The sequence below is a fragment of the Asparagus officinalis genome, chromosome 8, assembly GCF_001876935.1.
Source record: "Asparagus officinalis chromosome 8, Aspof.V1, whole genome shotgun sequence".
Lineage (NCBI taxonomy): Eukaryota > Viridiplantae > Streptophyta > Magnoliopsida > Asparagales > Asparagaceae > Asparagus > Asparagus officinalis.
This window is the reverse complement of record NC_033801.1, coordinates 110255510-110274650: the sequence shown is the minus strand read 5'-3', so window position 1 is coordinate 110274650 and position 19141 is coordinate 110255510. Positions and strand designations below refer to the sequence as shown.

The 19141-nt window shown below is 34.1% G+C and overlaps 2 protein-coding genes across 11 annotated transcripts; one reads left to right on the top strand and one right to left on the bottom strand.

Moving 5' to 3' along the window:
• Positions 7–5961, top strand: LOC109820679. Of its 8 annotated transcripts, none has more exons than XM_020386866.1 (3): positions 7–132; positions 5291–5360; positions 5459–5961. In XM_020386866.1, exon 3 carries the CDS (start codon positions 5469–5471, stop codon positions 5775–5777), a length of 309 nt encoding a protein of 102 aa, XP_020242455.1. In that variant the 5' UTR covers positions 7–132; positions 5291–5360; positions 5459–5468; the 3' UTR covers positions 5778–5961. The 8 variants fall into 8 exon arrangements, with proteins under 8 accessions (XP_020242455.1, XP_020242453.1, XP_020242451.1 ...); XM_020386867.1 differs by lacking the exon at positions 7–132 and adding an exon at positions 170–301 and having other exon boundaries at positions 5462–5961; XM_020386865.1 differs by lacking the exon at positions 7–132 and adding an exon at positions 170–301.
• LOC109820678 (14-3-3-like protein) lies at positions 13328–16690 on the bottom strand. 3 transcript variants are annotated; one of them, XM_020386858.1, is made up of 6 exons: positions 16596–16690; positions 15287–15690; positions 15123–15201; positions 14720–14842; positions 13981–14097; positions 13328–13594 (listed from the first exon to the last, which is right to left on the bottom strand). In XM_020386858.1, exons 1-6 carry the CDS (start codon positions 16671–16673, stop codon positions 13541–13543), a joined length of 855 nt encoding a protein of 284 aa, XP_020242447.1. In that variant the 5' UTR covers positions 16674–16690; the 3' UTR covers positions 13328–13540. The 3 variants fall into 3 exon arrangements, with proteins under 3 accessions (XP_020242447.1, XP_020242449.1, XP_020242448.1); XM_020386860.1 differs by having other exon boundaries at positions 15287–15695; positions 16596–16683; XM_020386859.1 differs by having other exon boundaries at positions 15287–15716; positions 16596–16669.

Below are 19141 nucleotides of genomic sequence, written 5' to 3'. Positions count from 1 at the left end.
AGTATTAAAGATTTAAGGGACTAAGATCTAAATAAAAAAACCTTTTTTCTCCGTGTTCTCTCTTCCCAAAACCGCCTCCCTCTTTTCGCATGAAAACGGCGATACTTCGAGAAGAATAAGAAGCTCGATGAGGTAATTTTAGCAAGTATTACTTTTTTATAACTTTTTTAGTATTAAAGATTTAAGGGACTAAGATCTAAATAAAAAAACCTTTTTTCTCCGTGTTCTCTCTTCCCAAAACCGCCTCCCTCTTTTCGCATGAAAACGGCGATACTTCGAGAAGAATAAGAAGCTCGATGAGGTAATTTTAGCAAGTATTACTTTTTTATAAATTTTTTTTCCAGCAACAAATTTCATTCTTTAAGTTGGGGTAGATACTGATTCGAGAATTAAAGGTTATCTTTTGCTACTTAATACCCAAACTGCCATTTTGTTGATTTGGTATGATTCAGACCTCGAATTAATAATAAATATGATATTATATTTGTATGTAGGTTTTTATTTAATAAATTTTGTTTAGGGATAAATATTGTACTTCACGCAATTTTCTGGATATATTTGAATAAAAAATTGGTTAAAAGATTAATTTATTCTCATTTTAGGAAATTCTGTAAGATAGTCTGAGTCCTAATTGACGTCCATAATTGGGATACAATGATATTATTTTGAAGTGGTATAAAGTTTATAATTCATATGCTTGTTATCTGGTTTTGTACCTTAAAACGAAAAGTGATATACAATGCAAATCTCCTTTTGAAGGTTTTCAGATTGTTAGTTTCACAAAGTCTGGCAGCATGATTCATCTTAGTTTGACCGATGACATGAAATATATCACTATATTTGAGACTAGTAACCTGTTGAATTGTGGGGTCTTTTAACTAGAAAACATGCTTCTCTTCATGATTATTTGAATTTATTCAGCATAATAATTAGTTATGGCTTGAAACATTATGAGTAGAGATGGTGATTGATGAAAAAGATTAAATTTTTACTCTGCGGTCGTCTCTGCCTTCTTTATATGCGCATCAGCTTAATTTGATGCGTGAGAAAGATTCGATTAACATGGATCGGGTTACTATGGCTTTATATGAAATGAACTTTGAAAGAAGCCAATGTATACCGATTGTCTAATTGGAGTTTTGCTGTAAAATATAAGAATAGAAAGAAGGCTTTTAGCAATACTAATAAAGGTAGGGCGTCCTATTGTTACTGTAAAAGTAAGTCATGAAGTTGGACATTTGGGTTCTTCAGAAACAGAACGTAGAGGAAGCGAAGCTGGTTGCTCAAGCATGTCTCGAGACTCAATTGGATTCTAGGAGCTCTTGTCACATTTACCCCTTGTTAGCTACCTAAAGTTTATTGAAAATCAAATGTATACTATCACTGGCGTTGAGTGCACATTATAGTGAAAGTATAGTCAGCTCAATTTTTTTCGAGCAATGCGCATATTATCAAATGATTGGCATGATCCTGACCTGAAGAAAAATCTCATCTTCTTGGATATTTGACACTAACGCTACGAAGACTCACCTTAAGATGAAACAGTAAAGGTTTGGTAAGAGCCAGTTTCTGTCATCAAGAAAATAGGTCCAATCCTGAGCTATGTTCTTAAGGCTAATAATGACTTGCTCCTTGATATTATAATATACAGCGAACATGATCAACTCTTGTTAGTATTGTGTAAGCTCTAAGTTTGGGTGGAGGTCAGATAAGTGATGATATTGTAGTGAAGAACCTAGTTGATATAATTTATAGTGGCTTGCCCAGAAGGGACTTGGACTCCATCAACCTTGACGATCGATGAATATGCCCTTACGAGCTGGCAAAGGGACTGAAGGAGAGATGAGAAGGGACTTGTGGAGACTTGATAATTTGAAGCTTCATCCATGTGACCAGAATACACGAATATACAAATTACAGCACCATGTTCTTCCCTTTTGGTATCAAACATTGTATACAAGGATAGATGAAGTTTGTTGAAAGTAGTCTTGCATCTGTTCCAAATTATGTATTAGGAATAAGCAATATGTGTTTTCTAATTCTTCAGATATTATGGTTATTGTGCGTGTGGTATTCTAACCAAACTGGTGACTAGTTATATTTCCTGATTAAGTTAGGAGTAATATTCTTTATTAAACTAGGATATGTTTTGGTACCTAAAAAATGTAGGCTGTTGTAGTGCCTTTCTACCAATCATTCTTTTACCAAACAGATTTCTTAATTTTTTTTCAGTGACACCATGGGAGCTTATTGTAGAAAGTATCTTGGGAATAGCCAATCATGAATCAGTACTGCATATGCATCTTGGAAAGTGTTTATTCCATTCTTAACTGTGCACCAATTAGTTTTATTCACAACTGTAGAATATATTTTTGTTAGCGGGAATTAATGTGAATATGTGGAAAAAATTCTTACCAAAGAGATCCCTTACAAAAGTTGGGATGGTCGGTTTTGCCAGTGTGTTCAGACAACCCATTACTGTCAAATTGTAACCTATGATAGTTACCTTGTTTGTTTTCTATATCAATATTCTAACTTGTGAATGAAACCTTGTTTTTTTTTCTAATAACACTCAATACGTTAACGAGAGAAGTCCTAGGTGGTTACTAGTCGTATGAGTTAGTTTATGTCATTGATTGATCCCGTGATCCAATTTCTAAACTTGATAATTATGAGGGGATCTAGTTGATAGCTCTGATGCAAATCTCTACACTGTTGGAGGAAGATATTTTAGGTAAATACAGACCTGATGATCTGAACCTGAGCTCTTGGTCCAACCCACAAGCATGGTTTAGACAGTTAAGATGGCATCAATCTATGATTTCTTGTAAATGCTTATGATTAGAAGCCGTGACATGGAGATTAAATTAACTTTTGCATCTGAACTCTCTTACCCTTAGGAGTCATCAATCAGCAGTAGATCCCTCCTAATAAAATATCTCCCTTCCCTGATCACCTCAATCATTGACTTAGTTTTAACTAGTGCCCATAGTCCGACTTTTCCTTCATCCTATATCTGTAATTCATTAAAATAAATCAATCACCAGACTGTAGATTGAATGTAAATCTAAATTATATGTCTTGTTTTTTGTTATTTGGCTGGATTGATGCATCTTGAGCAAGAAGCAGATGCTGGGCTGAGGCTCAGGCAGAGAAATAACCCACATCTTCAGCGTTTGTTCTAGCTGCAGGGACTAAAAAGGCTAAATCAATTTTCCAGAATGTATGTATAGTAATGGTCATCTGTTTGAAAATTGATTCGCTGAATTTGTGAATGCACCCTGGTTCAAGTTTGTAGCCAACATGGGCTAACTTCTGCTGTGTCAAATATAGCCAAGAAATTGATTCTATTCTATGTGTACAGGAAAGCACGGTTTCATGACATACGATGTTAAAATGTACAAATGCTAATGAAGTGCATTTTCGTTGGTATAGCTAAGTTCTTGGAGTTTAAGTTTATTAGATTATTTTCGCAAGTACTGTACTCTCGTTTGATTCAATCTATTGTTCTTTTACAAATTAAGCATCAATAGCATCGTTTATATCCTCTTTAGAACTTATAGGTATTGTTTTAAATCCATTTACCTAACTTGTTCTCTTTATTGTTGATTTATACGGATCTTATAACTTCATTTTTTATCAGTACATGTCAATCAAATAACATGATTGATGATAAGGACATGCAAAACGCTAATATATCACGCAAATTTATTTTTGTGTGAGATTATTCCTCTTTCTCATTAACTTGATCAGAATGTGGATAACCTGCATCTTTTTTTCTAATAGAATTCTTTTTGGGTTCAAACATCTCCCCACTTTTCAGTAAACCGTCCTGTGATATGTTGTGCCCATTGTTTTCCTCTCGTACAGCTCCTCTATCATCTTTACTAAAGCAGATCCTCAAACAGAATTCTCAATTAATAATATATTTTCACAGCACACCACCAATACCTGAAACTCTGACGTGCTGCTTCTTGTTATGTTATCTGCTCTACTGCTGCCATTTATTAATGTAGTTACTGCTACTGGGTATTGCTTGTGCTTATTGCTCTCCATTTCTTGATATTTTCCAATCACTACTTTCTATATCTTGGTTCATATGTCACGTTATTTTGAGAACAAATATCACAAAACTGCCGTGAACTAGAGTGACACAAAAATACCCATAACTACTTTAATTAAGAAAATAATAGACAGAAAAGTACCAAACTTTCATAAAACTACCAAACTACCATAAATGTTCAGATAAAGATACTAAATTATCATGAAATTTATGTTAGTTTTCAAGTATTATGACCGAACTAACATATAATTTTCTGATAGTACGTGGTATCTTTCTGCATTTGAAAGTTCGTAGTAGTTTTGTCTAATAAAAATAGTTTTAAGGAAGTTTTACGTAAAAGACCTTATACCTCTTCAGTGTTGTGAAATTTATCCTTATTTTCTTTCGAACTATAAGGTGGGATATCCTTATCGACTGAACTCTATCTGTCCTCTGACTTTATGCATGATAATAATTGCCAGGAGCTTTTAAACACCAACTTTTCAAGAGTTGTATCATTTTGTTCCTAGAGTGTCAGCATTGAAGGATCAGTTGGTAATATCAGTGTGAGGTTTCAAAACATTAACTTGTCAGAATGATATGTGCATCTCATTTTCTGTTTCCTTTATACTTGTCAAACAATTAGGGTTCTTAAAAATAAATAAGATAATTATATATAATTAATTAATAGGTAAAATAATATTTCCACACCAGCTTCAAATAAGTAGATTGCAAGCATACACTATTTAACTTGTCTGCCGATGTGGATGCACTTTCACATTTGTAACAGGAGTAACATTCACACAGCGCTAGTTTGAGTTTGCTAAACACCCCATAAATTGATCTATCCTCTGACTTTATGCAAAATACCAAGCGATATCCTTTTTTTCCTAGAGTGCCCACCTGGAAGTATCACCGCTTCTGATGTCAATAACACCATTTCTTCCTAGACTATTAGCATGGAAGGGGAAAATTGTCCAAAAACACACGTAATAAACTTATCTGCTAGTACTGTCATTTTAATTTCTTCCCTATAATGTCAGCATGCAAGCAAAACTGTCAAAAAACACACATGACTACCCTAATGGTCTTCCCACATAATTGTTTACTGAAAAAAGTGATGTTAAGTTTCTCGAATAACTTTTTTATCGTAGTTTTGCGCAAGACATCCAAAACTTAATGGGAGTTATGTCAATTTACCCAAAGTTCTGGCTATAACTTGACAAAATAATATCATTTTCATCCTAGAGTGGCAGCATCGGAGGATCCCCCTAACAAACATTGCGTCATGCACTTTCAAGCTTGTTAGAGAAGAAAAGTAACTTTCACACTTCCGTTTATCAAACACTCCCTAAATTGATGCCTTCAACTTTATGCAAAACACTAACTTGTTAGAACAATATCATTTTCTTCCAGCAGTATCAGCATGGTAGTACCATCCACCTCCGGTGATAGCAACAACACCACCAACACATCTCCTCTCGTTGCTCACCTGAGGAAGCTTCTAATGCGCCGGATGCTCATCGGAGTGAGCGACGGGAGATTTTTTCTTGGGGTCCTGCACTGCATCGACAAGCAAGGCAATATCATCCTACAAGATGCAGTAGAATACTGCAGATCCATGGAGCAGCAGCGGTGCCTCGGCCTCATTCTAATTCCGGCTTCCTGCCGCTCCACCTGTCATGTTGAATGTTCTATAGATGAGCAGATATCTCTCCTATCACTTCAGGATTGAGCTCAGGGATTGAGTTGTGTTATGTTTATTTGTGATATTTTGATGAAAAACATCAGGAATATGTTAGTAGAAAGGTTTTGATGTTTTCTGTAGCTCGTTGCGGTTTTTGATTTTGTTCATTCAGGCGGAGACTCTGTGACATTTTCTTTCTTATGGATATTGATATTTATCTTTTCTGTGGTCTCATGCAAGCGCAGTTGTTTTTCATTTATGTCAATTGTAAGACTTGGAAGACATGGCTATATGTAATTTCTGAGAATTAAAAAAAAGAAAGAAAGAAGAGAGTGGACTTTACACTTTTCTCTCTTGTAGTATAGACGTAGTCTAGTTGTAGTAACGTAATGTAGGTGTGGGTCCATTATTTCTCTTACCCCACCCCAAAAAATATATATATATATATATATTTGATGACTCCTCAAGGGAGATAACTCTTCTCTTTCTTGTAGTGTAGAAGAAGTGTAAGACACTTATCATCGTTATTCTTTAGGTATGCGTGAAGGTCAAAACTTTCCTTTCATTTGTTATATTTACTTATTAAAGATAGCTTGTCATTTTCTTTTTTTCAAAAAAATCCAACTGTTACACCCTTCTTAATTCTATTTCTTATATTATTAGACGTTACGCCCGTGCGATGCACGAATTTGTTTAATATACAAAAATTGATATAGCAAAAGAATGCAAAATAAAACAGTAATAATGAAGAATTGGCAAACAGCTGAAGAAAACAACCCAGTAATTTAGCCAGGCAACTGGCGGTCGATCGCGAGTCAGCGGCGGTCGACCGTGAACGTGCACAAGGGTCAGGAAGAGCTGGGAGCTGAAGGCGGTCGACTGCCACAGTCGACTGCGTGGACCCTATAGGATTTTTGGGCTCTGTCGTTTGGTTCGGTCGACCGTCGCGGTCGAACATGAGTTTCCTGTAGCTGATTTGTTCTCTGTCGGGAGTGTTCGGTCGATCGCCGCGGTCGACCGCGATACCTGTGCGGTCGACCGCAGGCTGTTTAGGCTGGGCTTCGGGTTTTTAACCTGGTTCGTTTTGGAGCTGATATATAACTCTAATCCTGATTAGTTAGGCTTAAGCAATGACGATTTTGAGCTGTCTTTTGGAAAGAATTGCTGTATCCAATTGTGGGAGATTTGTGAGAGATCTAGAGCTTTATTTTAGGGTTTGATCGGTGAGATTTGTAACTCTATTTGTTTTCTTTTGATTTCTAATAGTAAGAACTCTTCCCTCCTTGGCCCGTGAACGTAGGCAACTTGCCGAACCACGTAAACACTTTGTTCTTACTTTGTTCTTGCTGTGATTGTGATTTGCTTAGTGGTTGTGATTTATCTCGAGTTACTGTTCGTGTCGCTTCGAGAACTTCCGCCGCGCACAACAAATAATATATAAGTAGTCAGAAATGATACAACCTAAGTTGCATATATAGTTTGGAAAATTAGAAAGTTTGAAAAACTTGAATCAGTTTAAGATCATATATAGTTTGAAAAACGTAAATGTGTAAAAACGGTATGAGAAATATGGTGTGAGTTATTTTATTATTTATAAGGTAGAAAAAATTCAAAATTAAAGTGAAATGTCAAAAAAGTACAAAATATGGGTAATCTTAAAAAATTGAAAAAATGAAAGGTTTGGAAAAATGTAAACATGGGAAAATAATATTTGAACATTTTATGCGAGTCATATCAATATTTAAATCGTTGATAACTTTCCAAAGAAATTGGTAAAACAAAAGTGAAATGTCAAAAAACAAAGAAAATATAATACCTATCATATAAAGGGTGTATGACATCCACCTGACGAAAATAAGAGACAATGTAATACCTAAATCAAATAAAGTTAGTGTAAGAAAATTGTATATGATTGCAATTTAAGAACATCACCAAACTATAAGAATACGGCATAAGAAATACTCAATTAGTTAATGCAACTTTCACATACTCTATATAAACATAAGAAAGAACAAAAATATTAAAGTGAAATGCATTGCCATATATAAACATAAGAAAGAACAAAAATATTAAAGTGAAATGCATTGCCATTGGAGAAAAATAACAAAACATAATATAAGAGAAATACATTCTAGTAAGATAAAATAACAAAACATAATATAAGAGAAATACATTCTAGTAAGATTATATTGAGTTTATCACTTACCAATATAATTATATAGAAAGAAAAGAAAAATACACTTGTATAGGCAGAAAAATCTTTAATTCTATCTTTGCCTTTTGTATTCATTGTTTTCCTTTTGTTAATGAAAGAGTGAGCAATCTACCAAACTGTAGAAAAAAACCATAACAGTCCAAAACAACAGTAGAAAAAAATGATAACCTAAGATAGGATGAGCTATTTTCATGGAAGAATTTAAATCTGTCAAATTAGCATCAACAATGTCAAATTATGCATCAACTATGTCAAATTTCAGCCAAAAGCAACATGTTAGCTTGCATTTACTGTCATATTTCAGCCATTTAATTTTACAAACATTTATTATACAACCTTGCATTTTTTCACCCAGCAGATTTAAGTCTTGTGCATCAAAGCGTTCAAGCCAACAACAACATTCAAAACTCCGAATCTTTATCTTGCAAACAATAATAAAAACACAAACTCAAATCATCATTTATTGATATTCATAATTACCGAATCTTTATCTTGCAAACAATAATAAAAACACAAACTCAAATCATCATTTATTGATATTCATAATTAAATAAACAAATAACTAAAAACTCAAATCATCATTTATTGATATTCATAATTAAATAAACAAATAACTAAAAAAAGTACCTCATAAAATGACAAAGAAAGAAAATACAAAAGCACCCAATAACTTATCAGCCCATTACAATCAATTGCTCTCTCAATTTTTACACCTTCATTCGTTTGACTTCAAGTGAATAAGCTAAAATATGCTTTTATATGTGAGCAAAATAAGGAATATAAGATCTCTAGTGCAAATATGAAAGATGAAACAGACTTTGAATGTCTACCTACACTAATGGAAGTATCAGTTCTTGCTAGTATAAATTACAGGAAAACTTCTTAGGGATCCAGTGGTGTCGTGACCAAGCTTTATTAGATGCACAAATTTTTTTCAATGAAGCAATATTTATACTATTTCTGACAACACCATTAAAATAAGAAAACTAAAAGCCTTTTTTTAACAGCAACTGAACAATATTATAGCTGAAACAAAATTAAATAGGTATCTTTCAGTTAGACTGATACGTCAAGCCATACTCAGAATCAAGTCCAATAATCCACCTCCTTTCCCAACTCCAGTACCTGATACTTCTCAAGGAGCTGTCACTGAATATTACATAATCATCACCGTGTTCCTACGAAGTAGTTATAAATTTCATCAAATCTATACTTTGAAACATCCCCATACGACAGAGAACTTTCAATAAGATACATGAAATGAAAAATAAAATTTGAGTTTGTCAAACATGCACACAAAGCTTGCACTACATACACATATATTACAGGACATGCTCAGATAGAGCTAACATATTTATCCAAAACTTAAAATCACATTAGAATAATTTCATGCTATGAATTAGCCAAATAATAACTACTAAATTTTATGTTCTCAAGAATATAGTGTCTTATAACCTTACAATTCGAAACATTGGTTTAAAAATTCGAGGAAGATTCTTAATATTACTAATTTCATAATACTTGATATAATGTTACAATCAAAATCCGGACAACCTTAAAAAAAGTGTATGTAAATGTAGTGATATTTCATTCAGAAACCAAGAAATTATATTATTTTAAATATAATTTTATATTTAATGATATATTATCCGTCATTGAAAAATTCCCAAATGTTTACTACAATTAAATGTCTAGGAAAAATCTCTTAAAACTCAAATAATCTGCAAAACATATGTCTTGAAGAAGTCGGAATGAAAAGAAAGGGATGACAGAAATGATAGGAAAAACCAAACCATAAACTAAAATTTATTAAATAATCATGGTCATATGCTTCAATCCAGAGTGTATACGTATGACTAATTCTGAAAACACATCACCATGAAAATAAGCATGAATCAGCAATGTATATATGCCTAAATCGAGCAATGGAAGAGTTCACATTGTGCAACAATATTGTCACATACTCTGCTTTTTATTCCCACTCATCCCAACATTTCATAAATTTATTACAAACTACAAGTATTATGAAACTAGTATACAAACAGTGTAACAAAGAAACTCACACTCACAGTAAGGTAGAATTTCACATCAAATGTAACTACACTTTTTTCCTATCAACACATTTAAACTTGTCAATAGATAAGCAAAAAATTTATTGATAAATATAATTAGAAAAGCTTAATGTCCACATTTAAGGAATTCATACATTTTTGGATTTTGTTAATGTCCAAAGGTTTTTTTTGGAAAATAACCTTAAATTCAAATGTCCAAGAAAATCTAAATCACAAAAGTGAGAACTTCAAAACTGCTAAAATAAGTAAATACATCTAGGAAATTATATGCTTACATACACTGACTGCATCCTCACTGGTTGCATCATATATTGTGACATCTCTCAATCCTACATAAATCTAAATCACAAACCGTAAGCTCAAATCCTAGAAATTCCCACAAAATGTTAAGAATTTCATGAAGAATAATGCAACAAATTCCTAGTCATACATAATTACTAAGCAAGTACCCAATGTTGAAAATCTAATATTTAAATCCACAGTGGAAAAAAACAGTCCAAATTAGCAAAAATTAAAATAATAAATTGAACCTTTAAACTTCTGCCATTACCCTGAGTTAGGTCACTTACCTAAAACCAAACTTTAAGATAAAAAAATAGAGCAAGATTGGTCGGTGATATAGAGAAGTCGGAGGGTGCCACTGCTGTTGATGCTCCTACCTACACTGCCACTGAGGACCGTGAATCAGGTTCTCTCTAGCCTCCAGGTTTCGAGCACTTGAGGTAGGGCTGTAGGTTGAGAGAATTTGGGGAGGTCGAAGGGATCGATCAAAGTAAAATTAGGCTAATTTATAAGAAGTTAATAACTTCAAGTAGAGAAATTAAGAGTAACAACATCATATGGTGAGACTGTCACTCATTACAACGTTATCACAATGAACAACAGCTCAATGAATAACTCAATCCAAAAAAAGGAAAAAAAATTGATTCGAAGAATCTGACACGTAATATCAAAATTAACAAAACAAAATCTTACATCGAATTAATAAAAATAGATTGTAGTCTAGAAACCCCAACTCTTCCTAAAATACATAATGAATTACGTAAGATTATTAGAAATAAAACGCCTAGAATGGTCTTAATTGAACAATAATGTAGAGAAGATTAAAAGAGATTACCTCGGCTTGATGAGGCACGGCCGCACGGGGCACCCCTCCTCCCGTCTAGAGCGGCGGGTGATGGAAGGAGAATTGTGCCAGTTATGAAGAGGATAGAGATAGAGTTTTTAGAGAGTGAGGAGGAGAAATCAGGATTTTAGAGGGGAGGGTGAGAAATGAAAAGAATGTTGTTTCCCAAGAGAAGATGAATTGTCGCTTTGAAAAAGAAAGAAGAGTGCTACTACAGGACCCAAAATATGATGTTTCCCAAGAGAAGATGAACTGTCACTTTGAAGATTCTCAAGAACAATAAAGAAGGAACGGTTGCATGTACAGCTGCATTAGTCTATATTCTGAACACAATCACAATTCGACGGATGTGGTGGTCGACGGAGATGAAGAGACGATTTGGGGAGTTGTAGATGATTTCTGAGATCGAAGGACACGCATACTGGTCTTGGGAATTGGGAATTGAAGAAATGGGGGGAAATACCAGCGTGAGGTGGGTGAAATAATTAGAGCTGAAGAAATAAAAAGGGGGGGGTGAGGAGGTGGGTGAATGGCTATGTTAGGAATTGAAGAAAGGGGGAACAACGATGTGGGTGAAATAATTAGAGTGAGGGGTGATTCTAAGTTAATTAGAACAAATAATCGGTTAACATAAAACTTCAAAAAAGAGGCGTTGCCATGTGGCGTTTTCAAAAAAGAGGCTTGCCATGTGTCATTTTTGCCAAGTGACGTTTTTAAGGGTAAGAGTTTTTAGTAATAGATATAGATTTTGATGCTTTTGACGCACTTGTATCTCTTATTTAAGGCCTGCGCTAATTCTTAGAGACAGAGAGAGAGTCCCAGATCAATTTTTAACCAAACATTCAAATTACAGTTTTATACATTGCAATTATAAATGAATAACTTTCAATTGTGAATATAAATAATAATTAAAAATCAAATTCTTTAACAAAATAAAAGTCTTTGTTAAACCAAAGATTCACTATTACATAAAAACGAATCAAGTTGAGTCAAACACTATGCCATATTTGTATGTACCTGCAATATTTGGATTCAAAATCGAATTCAAATATTGTTTTTTTGATTTTCTTCAAACTTAAATATAAGCACAAATATTTTTCAAATATTCATGAATATTTGTCCATATAAAGTATACTTATCAAATTAATAATTTATAGTTTTTGAGTGTTACACTATTTAATAAAAGACAATACTTTTTATCAAGTTATAGAAATATTTTTTTATTTTTCAAAAGAATTTGATTTTTGAAATATCATTTATATTCACATTTGAATATTGTTCATTTATATAATTATAATATATTTTTAAAATCGAACAGTTGGTTAACTATTGATTTGCAGCTCTTTATGTCCCTTTAACTTGAAATAAAAAATATATATATAGGTCAAAAAAACATATAAATCATGTATTATAATGCAAGAAATGGAAATTAAGGTGGTTTTAATAATGAATTTAACAAACATTAAGAGCTACAAAATTTATAAGATTAACCTATGAGCGTCACGTTGGAAAATTCAAGAGAAAATGCCTACACTTGCGTAACATAAGGTATTAAAGTGTAAAATTTCTAAACTTCAAGGTATACAAATGCTACCGATAACGTATAAATGCGAAGTAGGAGAAAATATAAGGTATTTAGGTGCGAATTAGCCCTGCATCGATTATCAAGTTGTTCACATTTGAATATGAGTACATAAAAGCTGCTAATTTATGGTTAGCCTAACACTTGCACGGGTGTGATGAGTTACACAGAACAACAAAAAAAGCGTCGGCCCATAACACACATGACACAACTACATTTATGATGAGCCGGTTCTTATCTTTGTCCCACATCGGTTACTTTACATTATTAGAATAGCGTTAAAATTGTTTAATCCAACGCTTCAGTTCGCCGACCTCAGTAACGTGAGCTTGTAATTTGTGAAAGGGCAACAAGGATTTGTCAGATTGTGCAGCAAAGATCCAAAGTTAAATTGTGTTGTCATTTCACAACTATCCTTTACGCAACAGTAGGAAAGCTTTAGCAGACCAGAGCTAATCACAAACAAAACAATGAAAATGTAACCACGAATCGTGGCTCAATGAATTAAGCACAACCCCGGTATCCATTCTCATCGGTTTCATTTAAGATGCAATAGCACATGGCCAAGTCGATGGTCAGCAAAAAATCGCTGCAGAAAGCACGAGAACAAACAGCCATTTTGATCGATCAAATTGATTAAAAAAAATTCAATTGCCACACCAAATGTCTACTGCCAATCTTAACAAAGCACATCCAAATCCCTATTAGGACTTTACCAAGACTTCAAATTTAAAAGCAAAGGGGAGCGCAGAAACACAAAATCCATCATGACAACATCACCATCAAAAGGCTGATGATGGTGCTTCTCCTTGGTCATCAGTGGCCATTTCCTGATTCACGCTTTGGGGCGGCTTCTCTAATCTCATCCTCCTGTTGATCAAACAAACACAAAAAGATCATTATTATGAATATTACAATAATTTTCATACAGAAACTGACTAAACACAAGTGTTATTGCACTAAAGCCCCATGAAGTCTGGACAAACACTATTTTTTTCCAAATTAGTCTGAGATGATTCTTGCATGAACCATGTGCTGATAAATTATCTCTTGCCCTAAATACAGGTGGGAAGATTCTAAACTGCCCTTTATAGAAAAAGTAACCAGTTAACATAATCATTGCTTCAGGTAGTGCAAGTGCTAATTAAAGTTTAAGAGATATGTAGAGTAGCTAGACCATAGTACAAGAAGCATATTTCCAATTAACTCTAGAGAACATATAGCCGTTAATGAAAATTCGAAGAATGTAAACATACATTCATGTCTGAGGTCCATAGGGTCAAGTTGTCACGGAGAAGCTGCATGATCAATGTGCTGTCCTTGTAGGAATCCTCACCCAGTGAGTCTAGCTCTGAAATAGCCTCATCGAAAGCCTGAAAAATAAGAAGATATTTAGTTCTCATGCCAGAGACACAAGAAGCTGAAACAATCACTCAAACAAAGTAGTACAGTCTGTAGTGGCATAACACACAATTCAGTAGATACTTGCACAAATTTACTAGTAGGAAATCAAAGCATTCATAAATCGCCACAAGATACATTAGGTGAGAGTTTTTGAGTGTTAAATGGTAAACTATACATTATTTTCAAAAGAAAATCACTCAGAGTGAATGCTTAAATAAGAAGCAAAGAACACATGGAAATTGCTTGGACACATGCAAAATCTACATCCCAATAAATAAATATCTTTCTAGTATTCAAATTACAGTCCCAAATTAAACTGCTCACAGATCAGTGATTTCCCAGCTCAGAACCTGAAAGCATTTCTCGAACAAATATAATGTTATGCAAGTCCACTCAATACTTACCAATGTGCAATAACAATTTCATCTACATGAATAGAGAGAGATTGTCCAATCCATGTGCATTAGCAATCACCAACCAGATATTATAATACTAATGAAAATACTACTACTTGTATTAGAAAGATGAGACATACTCATAAAAAATGTAGTCATAAAAAGAACCTAACACCAATAAGTTTGAGAGACGAGCCTGTTTCGCAAGATTGCATGCACGGTCTGGTGAGTTGAGGATCTCATAATAGAAAACTGAGAAGTTAAGCGCCAAGCCAAGCCTTATGGGATGGGTCGGAGCCAATTCAGCAAGAGCAATATCCTACAAATGATGACAATTCAATATAATGTGCTTAGCTAATGGTCAATAACTCTTAATTCTACAATAATAAACCCATTTAATGGGAAAAGTAATACATGAATTTGATTAACACAAACATACAACGAAGGTAAGCTGCAGTAAATATCATGGCAAAACGATGAGGTTTCTTGACAAATAAAAATCTCTATCAAACCAAATAAGCCATAAAAAAGGTATTAGAGTATATAAACTGCAACCTGCAGGTATAAACGGATGAAACCCAGTCAAAGAACTCACCCACCTGTGCGGATTTGTATGCTGTCAGCGTATGTTCAGCAGCCTCTTTCTTGTCAGCCCCAGTCTTAAACTCTGCAAGGTACCTGTTCAGAATTATTCATCAGTAAAAAACAATGTCCTTCTACTTCCAAACCCAGAACCATTACTTATAATCTAGAAAGCACAAACCTGTGGTAATCTCCCTTCATCTTGAGATAGAACACCTTCGACTCAGCTGAACTGGAGGAAGGGACCAGGTGAGTATCAAGCAAATTCAAGATCCCATCACAGATCTTGTTGAGCTCACTCTCAACCTTTCCGCGATATTCCTTGATCACTGACACATGATCCTCATTTCCCCGGCCCTCCTCCTTCTGCTCAATGGATGAGATGATCCTCCAAGAGGCACGACGGGCGCCAATCACGTTCTTGTAGGCCACTGAGAGGAGGTTCCTCTCTTCAACAGTGAGTTCTTCGACATCTACAGTCTTTGCCACTTTCTCCATGAACTCAACCATCTCCTCATACCGTTCAGCTTGCTCGGCAAGCTTCGCCATGTAAACATTTTCCTCCCGGGTTGACTCGGTTGACATCTTTACTAAAAGCAGAGTTTAGATTTCTGTGGGCATACAGATCGAGCAATTGCAATTTTTTTTTCCATTAAAGCAGAAACATAAAAATAAAGTCATATCTAATGTTTCTCTTAAATAATTCAGTAAAGACTAAAATTCAAAATTCAGATAATAAAAAAGTTAATAGTTACAATATATCATAAAGTAAGAAACAGATAAAAGCACTATACAACGAAGAAAATACAGGTGTAAGTTTTTAATAATTCTGAGAATAACTCTTGAATGATAACTTTCGTATATTCACATAGTTTTAAGCAAATTTAAGACACAGAAATATATAAAAATATATGAAAATCGCATAACTTTTCCCTCACTAAAATATTAGATATTATTTTCCTCTATGGAAAATATAAGAACAAGAAAGAATCTTCATGATGGCCGTTCATTATAAATGGTTGATTTAATTTAATTTTATACCATTTTAACCTAAATAAATATAGAAAACATCAACAATCACATAATTTCTTGAAAGAATTCATATTCCCTTACTATTCCATGTAAACATTATCTCCCTGTGTTCACCTAAACAAATGAAATACCTAAATGAATATATTCTTTCGATCAATTACTAAGAGTTGCATGGCAACAAAATAAACTTATCAATTATAATCTTCGAATTTCAAAAAAATAAAAAGTAACCCTAATTTTTCTCAAGATAACAAGAAACACAAACTTTTCACTTGATTTAACCAATCAACTAGATTTGTAGGTATATCTACCAATAAAATTCAAATCGATGCCCATTATTTTCAATTTCAAAGATCCCGCAAAAGATCAACACATGAATCGAAATACTTCACTACGAAAAAGGATTCGATTTAACAAAAAATAGATCTGAGATCGAGAGAACGATGAAATTGTTGTACCTCGAAATTTGGGAGGAAAAACGAAACCCTAATAATTTCTTTTGGGAATGATTCAATGTTTTCTGGCCGCTTCCGCATTATATAGTGTTTGTGGATAACGGATCGGGTCTGGTCCAGATACTTGGGCCTAAATGGGGGCTTTTAAAGGTTTTCCCTANGCCCGGCTAAGCCCGGAAAACGGGTGCTCCAGACCAGGACCGGGTGCCCGGGCCAGGTCCGGGCCAAACCGGGCCAGGCTCCGGGCCGGTTAGGATTTATTTTTATTTTTATTTTTATTTTTTTATTTTTTTATAAAATATTGCTAAAATTAGATTACTCTTATTATATTTATATAAATATATATTAATATATTGGGTTTTTTTTTTAAAGAGCATCTTTTTGCTAAATAATTAGCAAAACAGACTATGAGTTTTCTAAAGAGTATTCAAAACACACGGGACTACTAGTCATGTGCGTTAAGCAGATAGTTGGTTTTGTCCGCCCAGCAAATCCACGGGACTACTAGTCCCGTGGATTTGTCGGGCTTATAAAAGCCCCGTTGTGCCCAACAAGTAGGACATAGCCTCCTCTCTCTTCTCTTCTCCGAATTTTCATCTGATCTCACCTCTATCACCCAGATTTTCATCCACCCCCTCCCAATCTCTCTTCCTCAATAACCCTAACCACATTCCCTATATTTTCTCCAAAACACCTCTTTCTCCCTTAATTTTATCTGTCTTCTTCTCACCAAACCTCTTCTCTCTAAAATCATTCTCTCCAAACCCAAATAGAGATCCTCGCCAAACTTACATTGTTGAAGTCCGACGCCGGTGAATTTCAGATCATCATCAAGGTATAAATTTTGAATTTTTCCTAATTTTCTTTCTATTATTTAGTTAAAATTATAGGTTGGAATTAACTATATATTTAGAATAATTTTTTTAATTATGATAAACAATGGGATTTGGTTAAATTTTGATAGATTAAATTTGGATAGATTAAAATTTGGTAGATTAAAATTTGATAAATAATTTGCATATGATAAATGTTAATATTTCAGTTCGAATGGCGAATGAATTACCAGCTATTTGCTTATTCAATGGGAAACTAAGTGTTGGAATGAATAATATGCCTATATATGAGGGAGGATCTACAAAAATGCTCATGTTATCTAGAAATTACAACTTTGATGAAATGATAGAGCAAATATATGGAGTTACTAGAGTTAATCATGGAGAGTATGTCACTAACGTCTTCTGTAATTGTCCGATGAATGAAAAAAGAATAATTACTGTAGAGATCACGAATGACAAAGAACTAAATAACATGATACAAGTTGTGGAAAACTAAATTTCAATCGAGTTATTCATTGAAAATATTCTATCATCTGATGTTGTCCAAGTTTCATATGCTTCAGGAGAGTTCTTCGCATGCTTGACTTAAAAAATAACTTGAGCGAATTCATTTCATCTCCAAGTGCCTTACACTTAGAAAATGACTCGGGTGCAATGTCAAGTGACGTGTTCCACAATGTTTCGGGTCATATTTCAGTTAATTTACCGATTGGTTCTATTGTAGAAGAGGATGAGGATGCAGATGCAAATGATGATTATGGAGATTTTGAAGAGAAGGAACGTCTTGATAGTATGCAATGTGCAATTGGAGGAACCGATGAGGACACCTATTGGATGGATGAATATTGTGTAAACAATGATTATGTTGCGTCTGAAGAACCATTACAAGAAGAGTTTCAAAATGAAGAGTGGATAAATACCTCATAAGCTGAGTTCGTTGAGCTTGGTCCTAATGGCGAACGACTCAAGGACTTCACTTTCAAAAAGGAGATGTTTTCGAGAATAAGGAAACTTTGGTTTTTGCTATACGTGAATGGTTAATCAAGAATCAGGTCAAATTCAAGCCGATGAAAACGAATACAACCAACTATCATGTCAAGTGCTACTTCAACGAGAAAGCTCAATCAGAGTATGCAAGTGCTCAAGACGAGAGAAATTCAAAGTGTCCATGGAAGCTTAATGCAGCGGTTAGAAAATTCTAATGGGCAATTTATGATCTCTAGTTATTGCGGACTTCATACATGTTGCAATCCAACTGTCCATATTGATCATAAGGCAACAAGTTCCTCTTATATCTTGAAGCTAATTATGCCCGAAGTTATGCGAGAACTTGATCTTACTCCAAGTCAAATAATTACAAGGGTATATGATATGAGAAATTAACTATATCCAAATATAAAGCATATGATGCATGGAGGAAGGTATTGACTAAAATCTTTGGAGATTGGGAGAAATCTTACGAATTACTACACAATATTTTGAAGCAATTAAGAGGAAAAATCCGGGTACCAAATACAAAATATTGTCTAAAACGATTGCGTCGAGAACGGGAAGGTTCATGCGAGTATTTTGGGCATTTGGAGCTGCTATCAAAAGGTTCTCTTTTTATTATCCACTCTTGAGCATTGATGACACACATTTATACTGCAAGTACAAAGGAGTGCTCTTGGTTGTGACTGGTGTAGATACAAATGATGGTCTATTTCCATTAGC

Bases quoted from the DNA above. Each gene is read 5' to 3' on its own strand.
- LOC109820678 (XM_020386858.1), bottom strand. From the start codon at position 16,673: ATGCGGAAGCGGCCAGAAAACATTGAATCATTCCCAAAAGAAATTATT. The intron at 14,098-14,719 runs GCTCGTCTCTCA...CTTATTTTTCAG, and splicing joins CATGCAATCTTGCGAAACAG to GCTTTCGATGAGGCTATTTC. The intron at 13,595-13,980 runs GTATGTTTACAT...TTTGATCAACAG, and splicing joins TATGGACCTCAGACATGAAT to GAGGATGAGATTAGAGAAGC.